At 38.2% G+C, this 13,492-nt stretch overlaps 1 protein-coding gene across 4 annotated transcripts in view; it reads left to right on the top strand.

The window, feature by feature from the left end:
- Positions 1-13,492, top strand: part of IQCH (IQ motif containing H) — a 296,963-nt gene that overhangs the window by 269,394 nt on the left and 14,077 nt on the right. For all 4 annotated transcript variants that reach the window (XM_074294733.1, XM_074294734.1, XM_074294735.1 and 1 more), the window contains one exon: positions 5,648-5,770. In XM_074294733.1, the coding sequence (XP_074150834.1) occupies positions 5,648-5,770 (123 nt within the window). The remainder of the gene's footprint in view (positions 1-5,647; positions 5,771-13,492) is intronic.

The following is a 13,492-nucleotide window of genomic DNA, read 5'->3' as shown; positions in this document are numbered from 1 at the left end:
AATTCTGGTTAGATTTTAATTTAGAAAGAAGACTAGTCTTTAACCAAGAACTTTTTTGTACTTTTTTTTATTTTTACTCTTATTCCATTGAAAGTCAATCTCTGCATTTTCAAGTCATGTCTAACTGGGTTCTGTGAAATTTAGACTGTTCAGCAACAGCAGATCAAGATCCTACCAAAAAGTCCAGATTGACACAGACTTATGTGGACAAGTTTGGTGAATGCCTAGTTGCTATGATTTGAGAGGTCTCCAGCAAGATCCTCATGCTCAAATATTCCACTTTTGTTTCTTTCCTTTTAGCAGTGTGTTATAGTAAGAAAGTAACCTTAGAACTGTAATCAGAAAAGATCAGGATTCAAATCCCAAATGTGGCACTTGTTCCCCAGGTGACAATGAGCATAATACTTATCTTATGCTAGTCTCAATTTCCTAATTTGTAAAATAGGGTTATTAATAATTGTTCTATCTATCTCACTGGGGTGTTGTGAAGAAAGCCCTATGTAAATGCCACAGTATGTAGAAATGTGAGATTTTATTATTTAGATTCGATGTTTTGGACTTCAATTCTGTTATTAAAATGTAAATACCTTCAGGAAGAATCATATCTTAAACCATTCACAGCTCAGTTACCAACTAACCTCTTAGGAAACACGTGTGGGAAAGAGAAAAGAGATTTGAGGTAAAGATTTAGGTATTTCAAGAAGGGAAAAGATACCACAGTGGAGACAGAGGGTGGGGAAGTGAAAAGTGACAAAGGAAATTTTATGAACTCCATCACTTTAGAGAGGGCCTTCTAGCCCAGACTACACAAAGGCAATGTTTGAATGTGACCTTAGATGAGTCCTTCAGCCACCAAATACCCACAGCACATCCCAAAGAAATCATGAAGACTTAATGAATACACTTCAGCATAAATGTTTTTGATGAAGGAAATCACAGAAATGCCTACTAGAAATCAGACTAGTTCTTTAGGCGTGCACTCTCAAAGTTATCTTCATAGACTAAAGGTGTCCTCATCACAAAAAGGACATTAAACACCTAGAGAATTACACCCAAGATGAAAATCAGCCCTTTAGGAAAAATTAGAGGAAATCATAGATGTGACCAGGCACATTGGGCTAAAAATATTCCAGGAAAGTAGTAAGTAATTCACCAGAATGTCTTGGGCAATTGATTTCAGACCTTTATGATAAGGGTTCTTAATTTAGGATTCCTAGATTCCCAAAGAACCCATGGATAGATTACAAAGTCCTTGAATTTAGATGAGAAAAAAAGTTAAATCTTTATTTTCATTAGCCTTTTGTTTCCTTGAAATTCTGTATATATTATTTTTTTGCATTTAAAAACATTTTCCTGAGGCAGTGATCCCAGGCTTAACAAACTGCGGAAAAGGCCCATTATAGACGTATCAAAAAGCTTAAGAACCCTTTTCATAGAAACCACCTCCCTTGTGGGAGTTATAATATGGAGACAAAGTTCTGATGTTTTAGTCAAGTTAAAGCTCATCTACAATCTTAAACTCATAGAATTTTAGAGCTAGATAGGACATTGGAAATCAATTCAACATGCCATTTTACAAGTACAGAAGCTAAAGCAGAAAAAGGTAATTAGACAAATTAGTAGCAAACAGGATTAAAATCCCAGAGCATCTTATATTTTACTATGTGTTTTAAAATACTAATCATAAAAAATAGTAAATCTAAATGTAGCTACTATCAAGAATGGGAAGTTATCTGTAGTATGAAATCATACTCTGAAATGTGAAACATGTGCTATTATATCTGTTTCTTGAAAAATTAGTAGATTTTCTTGGGGCAGGAGAATTATTTTCCCCAAAGTGGAAAAGGAACAGTTCTTTCCATAAGCATTTTACCTTTTATGCATTACAGAAAGCCCTGAGAGCTCTACTAGAGCAGAGTTGTGGTCAAAGATTCTCTGCCACACGATTCTTCCATACCTGCCTAAGAAAAACCATCAATGTTAACAGTGGTATGGAGGCCACTGGCTCACAAATACTTCTGGGGCCGTATGCAAGAGAGGTCCTGCAGAACGCAGAACAGGCCTTGTCACCTAGAGGGAAAATTAGCTATGATATATAATGTTAATATGAATTCTCATCTCAGTCTTAAAAATCAGGTTTGATTTTATTCATCCTTAACAAACTAATATTGTCTACTGCCTATTGTTGATGGAAAGTGAACCAAACAACTAATTCTCTTTCTGGCCAAAAAGAGTTTGACTGTATTTTTGTTTTCTTTCCAAAAAAGGATGGTGTATAGCTGTGAAATCATTGACTTGAGATGGTACAATTGTCTCTGTCATTTTTGCTGTCAGATTTGATATGAGCTAGACTTTAGTTTTCCTCTTTGCTTCTGACATTCCAGGCCTTGTAATTTTACAGAAAAGGACTGAGGCCCAAAGACATGAAATGTCTTGCCCAAGGTCTCTGAGGTACAAATCCTCAGAGGTAGGATTTGCACTCAGGCCCTCAAACTCCAATGTGGATGTTCTCTCCACTGTATCATGATTTTAGAATAGAGAATCTTAGAGGGGAAGGGATGCTGGTGACCATCAAACTTAATTCCCTGTTTATAGCTGAGGAAACTAAGACTTAGGGAAAGGCCATGGCTCACCTACAGACAAGTGGGCTAGGGTTAAAAATGTGGTTGGTGTTTTGGGTATTTTTTGTTATTTCTTTGAATTTGATGCTTTTGAAGGTCCTTCTCTTCCTAGATGCATGGCCACAGGATGCATCATCACCATGAACACCTCCTGCCTGCTCCTTGCACAGTGTTCCCTGACAGCATTCATAGTCTTTTCACCACAGTGTGTCTTGTTGTTTTACATACTAACATGCTTTATCATGTTTATATAAAGTTTCCAAGATTTTCTCCTCACCACAAATCTGGGAGGTAGGCCAAGCAAGTATAATGATACCCTATTTCACACAGGGGCAAAGTGCAGTTCAGAAAAATTGGGGGAACCTGCCCATGACCATATACTGTCAATAAATATGGGAGCCAAAATGTAATAACCTTTACATGTTTCTCCTTAATCAAGTCCAATGTTCTTTCCCTTATACTACATTGCCTTTCTGTGTGCCATAGTCTTACCCTCAAGAAACTTTTCATCTAGTTGGGGAGAGAAAACATAGGTATAACTAATAAGATAGCAAGAAAGAAACCAGGTGTATGATCAAATGTATGGTGCAGACCATACGGCTCTCAGAGGAGGCCCGGCACCTGAAGGCTGGAATGGCCGGGATTTGTGGAGGAAGAAGGATTTGAGCTAGTTCTTGCAAGATGAATAAGAATTAGACAAACAGAAGACAGATCATCCAGATCAAAGGAAATGGGGATATTTTGGGTTTCATTTCAGATTGTTTTCCTTCTAAAACATCATTATTACTTATTTTTAGAGGCTTCTACTAGGAAGACACCCAAGGTACCATCTCCCTTTGTTCACTGCACAAAGAATTGCATCCATATGACCATAGGACTTGGATCTGGAAATTACCTTGGAGGCCGTCTGATTCAGCCTTTCATTTTACAAGTGGGCCTTGGAGGCCATGCTTCTTGGTTCCACAGCACAGACAAGGCAGCAGGGCACCGAGGGCTCGCCGACTCGTGTGCTGTCCCAGTGCCCGCCTCCTTGTTTCCTTTGGCCGAGTCTCAGCTTTGTTAGTTTTTATACGATGATGCATAAGAGAAGTTTAGAAGACAAAAATAACCTTGGAATTATCTTGTGAATTCATGGTAATTACTATGCAATTACATGCTCAGTAATCACAATGGAATTCTAGAGTATTTACAGTTCACTTATATCTACAGATAGCTCTGCCTTCCGCGTCTTCATTTTTAAAGTGAGTGTTATGGGACAGCACAGCCGAATGCAGAGGCCTGGTGGCCACTGTGCTTTGCATTGGCAGAGAGGCAGAGCTGGTCTTACTTTATTCCACACTGACCCTAGGTTCGCCTTTCTGCCCCTTCAATGGCCCGGGGTGGGGGCTGAAGAGCCAGTCTATCCCTTTACAAGAGGTTGGTATCCTGTGTATCCTTGGAATTCTATTACAGAAAATTCATACCGATTGGAAGTCCCTAAATGATTTTATCTGAACAGAGAGAAAGGGAAAGGGTGTCCAATTTAGAAAGTCACACTATTATTTCATGGTATAAATCCCAAAGATTTAGTCTTACAGTTAAAAAAAAAAAATCCATTGGCTACTTAACCTTAATATCCTAATGGAAGCAGCAGAAATGCACTCTGCTGACACAGCTTTTGAGAAGTTAGGGTCAACTCCATTATGAAACATCGCCATAGGAATTTAACAGTAACAGGACTGATTTCTGCTTGAAATTGAATCACATTGACTACAGTACATAGAGACAAATCTAGACATTTAAGAAGCTTAGAACAGAACGTACCCTGTTGGTGATAGCTAGGCTGGTTAAAGCACACAGAGAATTAACTTTTATCAAAGAACTTTTAAAAAATCAAAAATCAGAAACACCAATAAGAAGTGAAAATAATGAAATATTGCCCATGAAAAAAAGCTGGAGTGTTGGACTGTGAGTCAGAAACCTTGGCTTCATCTTGGCTCTGTCTCTTAAAAATGTGTGATTTTGAGGAATTCATAGACTCTTCCCTGTGCTTTAGGTTCCTCCTCCATCCTCATCATCAGCTGCTCTTTGATTCTTCTAGTTCTAGTTGGGGGTGTTTAACATAATGGTTGAAAATAAACCTCAGATCTTTTTAGTACCTGCTGGAGTACCCACCCTCCTTCGCTTCCACCCTTGGCTACCAGGTGCCCATCCCTTACCGCCCCTCCGAGCCTCCTCCAGCCCAGCCCCTGCCTGGGGCTATGACCCAAATGTTCTCTACTAGAAGAAGGATAATGACTGTGGCCTCACAGACTGGCCTCCGGATTTACAATTGTCTCAAACTTCGGCATCTTGACACTTTTACATTTAACTAGTCACTTTACAATTTATGATAAAGACAGTCAGGCCTAGTGAATGAAGCCATAAAGACTTAGAGCCAAGTCCCATACTGGCTCTGTAGCCTCGAGCAACCACTTAACCTCTCAAGCTCAAGGCAACCCCCTACCACTGTAGATTTGGCAATCTAAACTGATAGCAGTATTTTCTTCAGTTGGAAGTTCCCAAGGTAATCACAGACCCAGCTCCCATTCCTATTTCAGGATAATTTAGTGAGGCAAGTAATAACTATTATTATCCCAATTCTATAAATGATAAAAAAAGAGACCCAATGAGATTAAAGGCCACACATCTAAGTCTTCTGACTCTAAATTCATTGTTCTTCCTACCACAACACAAATTCCAAGAGATCACATTTGATTTCCAGAAGAAAATAAATCATGTCTGTTGGAGGCACATTGAAAGAGGTTGCCAGGCTGCCAGATTCTAATACTGATCCTTTAATGGTTATGTTTTAGATAACTTCAGAAAATATTAAAGACCATTCAGACCTTATAATAACTGAACTCTTTGACAGGATTCTCTCTAGCACCAGCAGGAGATGCCCAAAGGATGACAGCAAAAGAAATGTCCTCAACTCTCCCTGAAGTAATATATAATAGTAATGTTTTAGCTTAGATTCTCGCACCTAATTACATGATCTTTTCCAGATTGATAAATCCATTCGCTATGCACTGACGACCAACAACCTGTTTCACACCAACCTGTCCCTCATCTTCCACAGTGTTTTCCTTCGGATGTGTAAGGCCCACGGCATAGGATACGATGTGGAGGTATGACTAGTGAAGGTGAATCAGCACCACATGGGGTGGGAAAAGTCACCTGCTTAAGTCAGTTTTATCATCTTGGGGAAAATAGCTCCACTGGTCCTTTATTGATTTTCAGAAGTATTTCCCCTTCACACCACAGTCCCCCTTTTTTAGGGTCCAAGCTTGCACAACCAGCAAGGTTGTAGTTAAATTTTCTTATTGCTATTTGCATGTATATCTAATGACATCCATGTACCTCAGTAAACCAAATGTTTCAATATAATTGAGTGAATACAGAAAGAATGAATCAACCCAGACTGCTGCAGTTGGGATTAATTGTTCCAGCTGCAGCACACAGCCCTTTGGAATTGAAGTTTTATTCCCTCAATGATTAAACAGAAACACTTTTCCTTATGCCCAGAAGGTACCTAAACTTATCTCTGTTTTTTTAATCAGCCTCAAAGCAGGGAAGATGTAATTTGAGGGACACTATGAAGTTTTCTTGCCATATCCCCCAAAAAGCACTTTCCTAATTATTTACCAATTATTGAAAACCCATAATTCCACCTTTATTCCTTTGGTTTAAAAGGTCTGGCCTCTGTTAAAATCAGATGCCTTGAGAAAATTTGCACACTTAGGTCTCATCAGTCATGTATATATCATGCACTTAAGATGATATGAATTCAGATATTTTCCTGAAGTTATATTTTGAAGGAAAAAAGAGGAGAAAATGCAGAGGTAGTACCTAGAGATTGAAAGCAAGAAGAAGGTGCAGTAAGGGAAGTGGAGGGAGTACAAAGGTAAATTTTAACTACCTAACAATGTACTTCTCCCTAAGGTAGGCATGGTAGAAATGGGTTCCCTGAGGAAAGTAGGGATAAAGGAAAAATGGAGTGGAAGGGAAAAAAAACTGTTAGAGAGAAGAAACAAAATAATAATATAGTATTATATAGTACTATAGCAGGGTTTTCAAACTATGGCCTGCAGGCCAAATGCAGCCTGCTGAGGACGTTTATACGGCCTGCCGATTTATGACAAATGGGCTGAGGGGCGGAGACAGTGTGAGCTTTACTTTTTACTATAGTCCGGCCCTCCCATTGGATAGTAATAAAATAGTATAATAATAATAATAAAACAAAATAATAATAAATAAGGATTTGGCCAGACCCCTATCATGTTAAGCATTAGCTATATTTTCTTGTCCAAGTGATTAAGCCTTTCTTTTAGTATCACTACCTAACCCCCAACAGGGATTTTTTTTTGTGAGAATCAAATGACAATATGTATATAAAACACTTTGCAAACTTCACAATGATATTTCAATGTAAGTTAACAGTAAAGCTGATAGTGAACAAGAGCCACAAAAACATGGATGTAAATGTTACTATCTACAAATTACAGGTGAAAAAAAAGTGAAGTCAATCTGTGGTAGAGTTAGAGTGGTTGTGTATAGGTGAGTGTAGATATGGCTGTATGTATACATTTTTAAAAACCATAATAACCTCTACTATCTGTACTCTTCATCCCTGGCCCTCTTCTGATGCCTAGAAAACCCCTCCTTACTCAGCCACCAGCACTGACCAGCTTTTTAGCTGTTCCAACTCAGCTATATCAGTACAAGCTTGAGGCTGAAGAAAAAGCAAAATCACAAAAATCAAAGCAAACTATAATAATCTAATCATGAAGAGAACCTCTTTCAATCACCCAGAAAGATGTATAACTGGACTGTTAGAGTTGTTTAAGAGATGGAGGTAGCTTTCCAGAAATACACATGGTCCAATGGCCACTAAATGAAGGAAGAAAGAAAAAATGTCTAATGCCTTATCCATTCAGATGGATGCAGAGAGGAATATTCCATATAATGTAATTACTAAACAGCAGACAAAGAATGAATTCCATAAATAAATGTGTGTGTGTTACCGATGATGTCTGAGGCCAATCTGTAGACAAATCTGCAGACTCTTATAGATGTGATTTGATGGTCCTTCCTTGCCCTACTAAATGTCTCTCTTTCTTACCAGCAGCCATCATACAGCTGTGTTATGGTGACATTTACAGAGTCGAGAAATTGATTCATTTCCCAATACGACTTACTACTTGTGTAACATCCTCTGTTACTTGAAGAAGTCACTTAATTTCTTTTCAATTTCCTCATCTGTCAAATGAGAGCTTTGTGCTCTGAGGTCTCATATTGCTCTAGATCCTGTTTTGCTCTGCCTGAAGTTTTCACATGAGTTAGAGCATTCAAGGCAGGCAGGAATGCAGAAAAGAATACATTTCCCAAAATACTAGACTCAGCGTGAAAACATTCATTGGGAGAACAAAGGTTTCCTTTTCCATGAGGTCATGTGTAGCCACAGAAGAAGCGGTTTCGTGGACACATAATGGTGCTCTGTCAGTTCATGAAATGAAAGCACAATGAGATATCCCGGCTGTCAAAAATATTACAGATAAGACCATGAGCAGCAAGCAGCATCTAGGTTAAGCAGAGTCAGGAACTACATTGCAGATATAGACCAAGAAGCAGACAAGCAACCACGTACTGATTTGGCACGTCAATGAAATCTTCATCTTCAGCCATGAGACACATCCTAATGTACAAAGATCTCTAACAGAGACATCCATTTTGGCAGCATTTAAGTTACTAATTAGTCTGAAGGAAAGGGGTACTGAAATTCTACTCAGAGTATAAAGGAGATTGTTTCGTTTTGCTTAATGATTTCTGTACACATTAAATATTTTACTATTTCAGTGCTGTTCTTTCCCTGGATCTTTTAACAGAGCAAGTAACTGAAAACCCAGACCTAAGTTCTTAGTTTTTTTTGAATAGGGGAAAAGCAAGCTAGATAAGCAAATTTGCCTTAAATCACCAGGGAACAAATTTCTCAAAAGAAAAATTGCACATTATTTAGAATCATATGGAAGATTGCATTAAGTCACTAGCAATTAGAGAAATATCAATCAAAACAGCTCTTAAGTTTTTCCTCAAATCTAGAAAATTGACAAAAGTTACAAAAGATGTAAATAGTCAATGTGGAGGAACTAGAGAAAGACAATGTCATTGGTGAAACAGTGAATTGATCTAATTTTACTGGAAAAACAGTTTGGAATTATTCTAAAAGAAGTGACCAAAATGTCAATCCTTTTGACTCAGAATTCCCACTGTTGGCATATAACCCAAGGACGTCCCAGATAAAAAGAAGGGCCCATAAATACCAAAATATTCACTACCACATCTTTTGTAGTAGCAAAGAATTGGAAACATACTCATTGATTGTCCTCTCACTAAACAAATTGTGGATATATAGACACACACATATATATAGATATAGATATAAATATATACATATATGTGAATATAATTGAATATGAATGACCACACTAACAACAAATATGAAGAATTCAGAGAAGCTTGGAAAATGGTGATGTTCTGTTGTCTCTAAATGGTGATCGTTCTCTTGGGGGCAAGCTTCTTGGGGAGATTCTGGAGGCAGCCTTTCAGTTCAGTTTCAATAATCACCAAAATGCAGATAGGAGTTAAAGTCCAGATTCCATATTGTGTCCTTCAAAGTCTTGAATCTTTCCCTGTCAGAATGTCTCCAGCCAGCTTCAGTCTCTCTAGCTCCTTCTGAATCCAAAGCCTCCAGCCAGCACGAAGGTAGATGTGGGAATGAATCAGACTCTGAATCTCCTAGAGTGTGGGAATCAGACTCTGCCTCCAAGAGTGTATGATTGTGGGTTTTCCAGAAGTCAATTCTAATTGTGAATCTTCCAGAAGTCCATGAACAGGCTTTTCCTTTAGACTTGTGAATCTTCTGGACTTGCGAATCCACTGAATCCTCCCTCTGAATCTCCTCAAGCTTCTCTGAAGTTCTCCTGGAAAGTCTTCTCCTTGACCCAATCCAGACTGACTTCCCCACTCAGTGTTGGTTCCTTATATCCTCCCAGAGAATGGGCTTGTGGGTACTCCATGGACTTGTGGGAACTCCTTAAAGAACCAATGACCAAACTCCTTTAAAGGTGTGAACTCCTTTTAAAGGTGTGACCTAAGCACATTACCTTGTCTCAAGTTCTGGCCCATAACATCTGCAAGAATCCTAACAGAAAAGTACGCAGAATCAAGAAAACAATATACAAAATGGCTGTAGCTAATGAAAAAATAAAAGAATGAAACTGAATGTTATATGATTATAATAACCAAGAAGCTTGGTCTTAGAGAGAGCTGAGAAAATGTAACTTCTTTCTTTGCAGAGATGGGGGATTAGGGGCATTTGGATCTAGTGGACAATTTTGATTAGCTAATTTCTTTATTCATTTTAAAATCTTTGCTACTAGGGATGGTTTCTCTATCCTTCCTATAAGAAAGGAGGAACATAATTCAGAAACAAAAGTGATTATAAAAACCTAAGATAACAATTTTTTAAAAAATTAAAAATCCACATGGTGTGACCTGAAGTATACAAGATATCCATAGCTTGTTATTTTTGTAATCCACCTGTTAGGACTGATGTTTTATGTCAAGGTTTTGATGTTTATATTAACTCCCCCTCTAGCATGTAAACTCCTTGAGAATATGGCTGTTTTCTTTTTATCTTTGTATCCTCATCACCAAGCACAGTGCGTGGCACATCATAGTCATTTAATAAATGCTTGGTGATTTAAAGTTACCTGTACTAGCACTGCAGGAATCCAAACTAAGCTTATTTCCTTTTATGCCAGAGTTACTAGATTGGCAGACTGGGAAATGTTATAGATGTCATTTAAACAAGATTTTAGCGAATGATTTGCCAGTGTTGTTCCAGCTGTTGTGGAAAAGAAGCAGAAGTGGTATAAAGCAGAAGTCTCCAATTTTTGAATGCATATCCCCATCATTTTGAAAAAAAATTAGACCCACCCCTCCAATTATGTATACTTGCCAGTTTCCTACTGATATTTATGCATTACTGTACTAAAATTTATACAAAAATAGAAATTTTAAAAGGATGAGATAAAGATGAAATAAATACTTAATCCTTGTTGATAGGGAGCCACAGGAGTTTTTGAGTAAGGGATAGAATGGTTTAAGAAAATTACTTTGACAGTTGTGTGGGGGATGAATTAGAGAGAAGGATAGAATTAAGTGCAAGGAGAATAAATTAGGTTATTACAATAGTTCAAGTATGATGAAAGGTGAGGTGTTGAAAATGACACCAAGATAGGAAACTTGGGTTACTGAAAAGATGGTATATTTTAACCATCTAATACTTATATGGGGAGCTTTGAGCTGATTAAGAGAAATAATAATCAAGGATGCAGGTTCCAAAAAAAAGTTAAATGGTTTCAGATCAACAATTAGTATTAGAGGATGCTCTATTGAGGTAAGTTATAGGTTTTGGATGAAAAAGGAACTCTTGTGGTTATAGAAATTCATCAAGACCTGAAATGGCTTCCAGGCAGAAGCAAGGAGGACAAATGCAGAAACCATTTCCTTTTCTGCCCAATGCTCCATGAATAGAGACCCCAAGAGAAGAGAGACTATCTATCATCTGATTTATTGGAGTCTGGAGACATCACTATTCATCCTGAATCATCTACGATCCCAAGATGGGCTAAAGCTACTGATCCACCCATAGAGAGTGAGACATGAAAGCTGGTGGCTAAAGAAATTTGAAGATTATATTACAAATGATCTGACATTCTTAAAGTGATAGATATAGTCAAGATAAGGTGATGAGAACAGTTTGATATTTGTTGAAGATGGATAGATAGGTTTTCATGTATTTGTACATAGCTTTTTTATTTAGAATTTTTTACCTGTAACTGTACAACATGTAACTTCATAGTGTATGTTGTCTTGATCATGTGTACACAATATAATTTTCAGGAAATGAAATTTTTTTGTTTTTACGGAAGCAAGGATAGAACAGACATGGCTAAGAGAAGAAAAGGACAGCCAGGTGGTGCAGTGGCTGTAGTGCCAGACCTGGGGTCAGGAAGACTTGTCTTCCTGAATTCAAATCTGGCCTCAGACATTTATTAGCTGTGTGACCCTGGGCAAGTCATTTCTCCCTGTTTGCCTCAATTCCCTCATCTATAAAATGAGCTGGAGAAGGAAATGGAAAGCAACTCCAGTCTCTTTGCCAAAAAAAAAAAAAATCCCAAATGGAGTCACAAAGAGTCAGAAAAATGGAAATGACTTAACAACAACAAAAGAGTCCCACAATACTGGACTAAGAGTAAGAACACTCTTTGGAGAAGGACTTTGTTCCTGTTAGACTGGACTTCCTGTGAGGCCATTTGGCCCATAAGACAGATTGATTTGTATCAGTGGAATTGACAGAAGAAAGTGATGAGATGAAGGAGTAATGGTGGCCTCTTCAAGGTTCCTGACCACGTGAGGCAGTGAGAACATGTAGGAATTAGCCCTGGAGTATCTCCAAGGTCCCACAAAAAGAAAAGATGGGGTTGAGGTAAACTTGGCAAACTGACCATGAACAGGAGCAGCAAGTAATGTCTCAGGAAAGCCAAGGTGGAGGTTCCAGTGGAAAGAGTGACACTGGAGAAGCAGGTTATCATTTCAATTCAATTCAGACTTGATCCATCATTGAATACTTAATTTTCAGTCCTGAAATATAGGAGAATAATCAGACTAAAACTTTGCTTCTGCCTTCTTTAGGAGAGCCATGAGTTTTAGCAGAGCTTAAATTCCAAAACACTCTGAAGACAAAAGGGAATAAAACTATTACCCTTAACAGAGAGCGAACAAGTTCATTTTCTCTTGTTTTATTATTTGTTTCTGTTCTGATTAAATGTAATAATTTAAAATAGTACTCTTCTTTTCCTGAATCTGTTAGCATGGTAAACAAATTCTTAAAACAACTTTAGAAGTTGTCTTTTCTAACTGAGCGAGGTAAGACAGATTATATAGTTTTATAAAAAGCTTTTTAAAGAAATCATAATTTGGATCTAAGTCTGTTAGGATCCAGAATTGGTTGGATTTACTGTCTACAAGGCATTCATTCCCTTAGAGAGAAGGGGGAAACAAGTATTTATTATACCATTTACTATACCTACTATGTGTCTGGCACTGTGCTAAGCACTTTACAAATACTTTCTCATTTCACCCTCAGAAGAACACTTGGAGTAGTTTTTACTCATTTTACACTTGAGGGAACTGAGGCAGAGAGAAATTTCAATGATTTGTGTAGCGAGCTGTCGTCTCCAGAAGCTGCCAGATCGCTCTCTGGGAAGAGATCTGCTGTGTCTTCTACTCAAATCTCTCCGACAGATTCTTCTTCCTGTAGTGAACCGTTGTCTCCAGGCAGTTGCTGTTAACTCTTGTCCAAAGAAGTGACTTCCCTTCCTGCAGAGAGCCCCGTCAGGCCTGATGTAATGCAGAGAGTCTTCTTCTTGAATCCTGGCTCTGAATCTCCTCCAGCTCTTATCCTTCTCCAGGCCGATCTGCCCTCTGCGCCCATTGCTGTCTCTTTTTATCCTCCCAGAGAATGGGCGTGGGATAATGCAAGGGCTTCTGGGAAGAACCACCCCAGCCAATGAGCTTGCCCCCTCTATCAAGTCAACCTGAGTTCTCACCTTGTAACTATCCAGACAACCTCAGTTCTCACTTAGTAATCCTAACATCTCCCCCTTTCTTTTGATTTAGAACATAGGACAATCATGACCTTGAAACATAAATCCATCAATATGAGAAGTATTACAGATAATTACATAAATTACATAAGCATATAGTAACATAGTAACATAACG

Source organism: Sminthopsis crassicaudata, chromosome 2 (assembly GCF_048593235.1).
Source record: "Sminthopsis crassicaudata isolate SCR6 chromosome 2, ASM4859323v1, whole genome shotgun sequence".
Taxonomy (NCBI): domain Eukaryota; kingdom Metazoa; phylum Chordata; class Mammalia; order Dasyuromorphia; family Dasyuridae; genus Sminthopsis; species Sminthopsis crassicaudata.
This window is presented reverse-complemented; position numbering and strand designations above follow the sequence as displayed.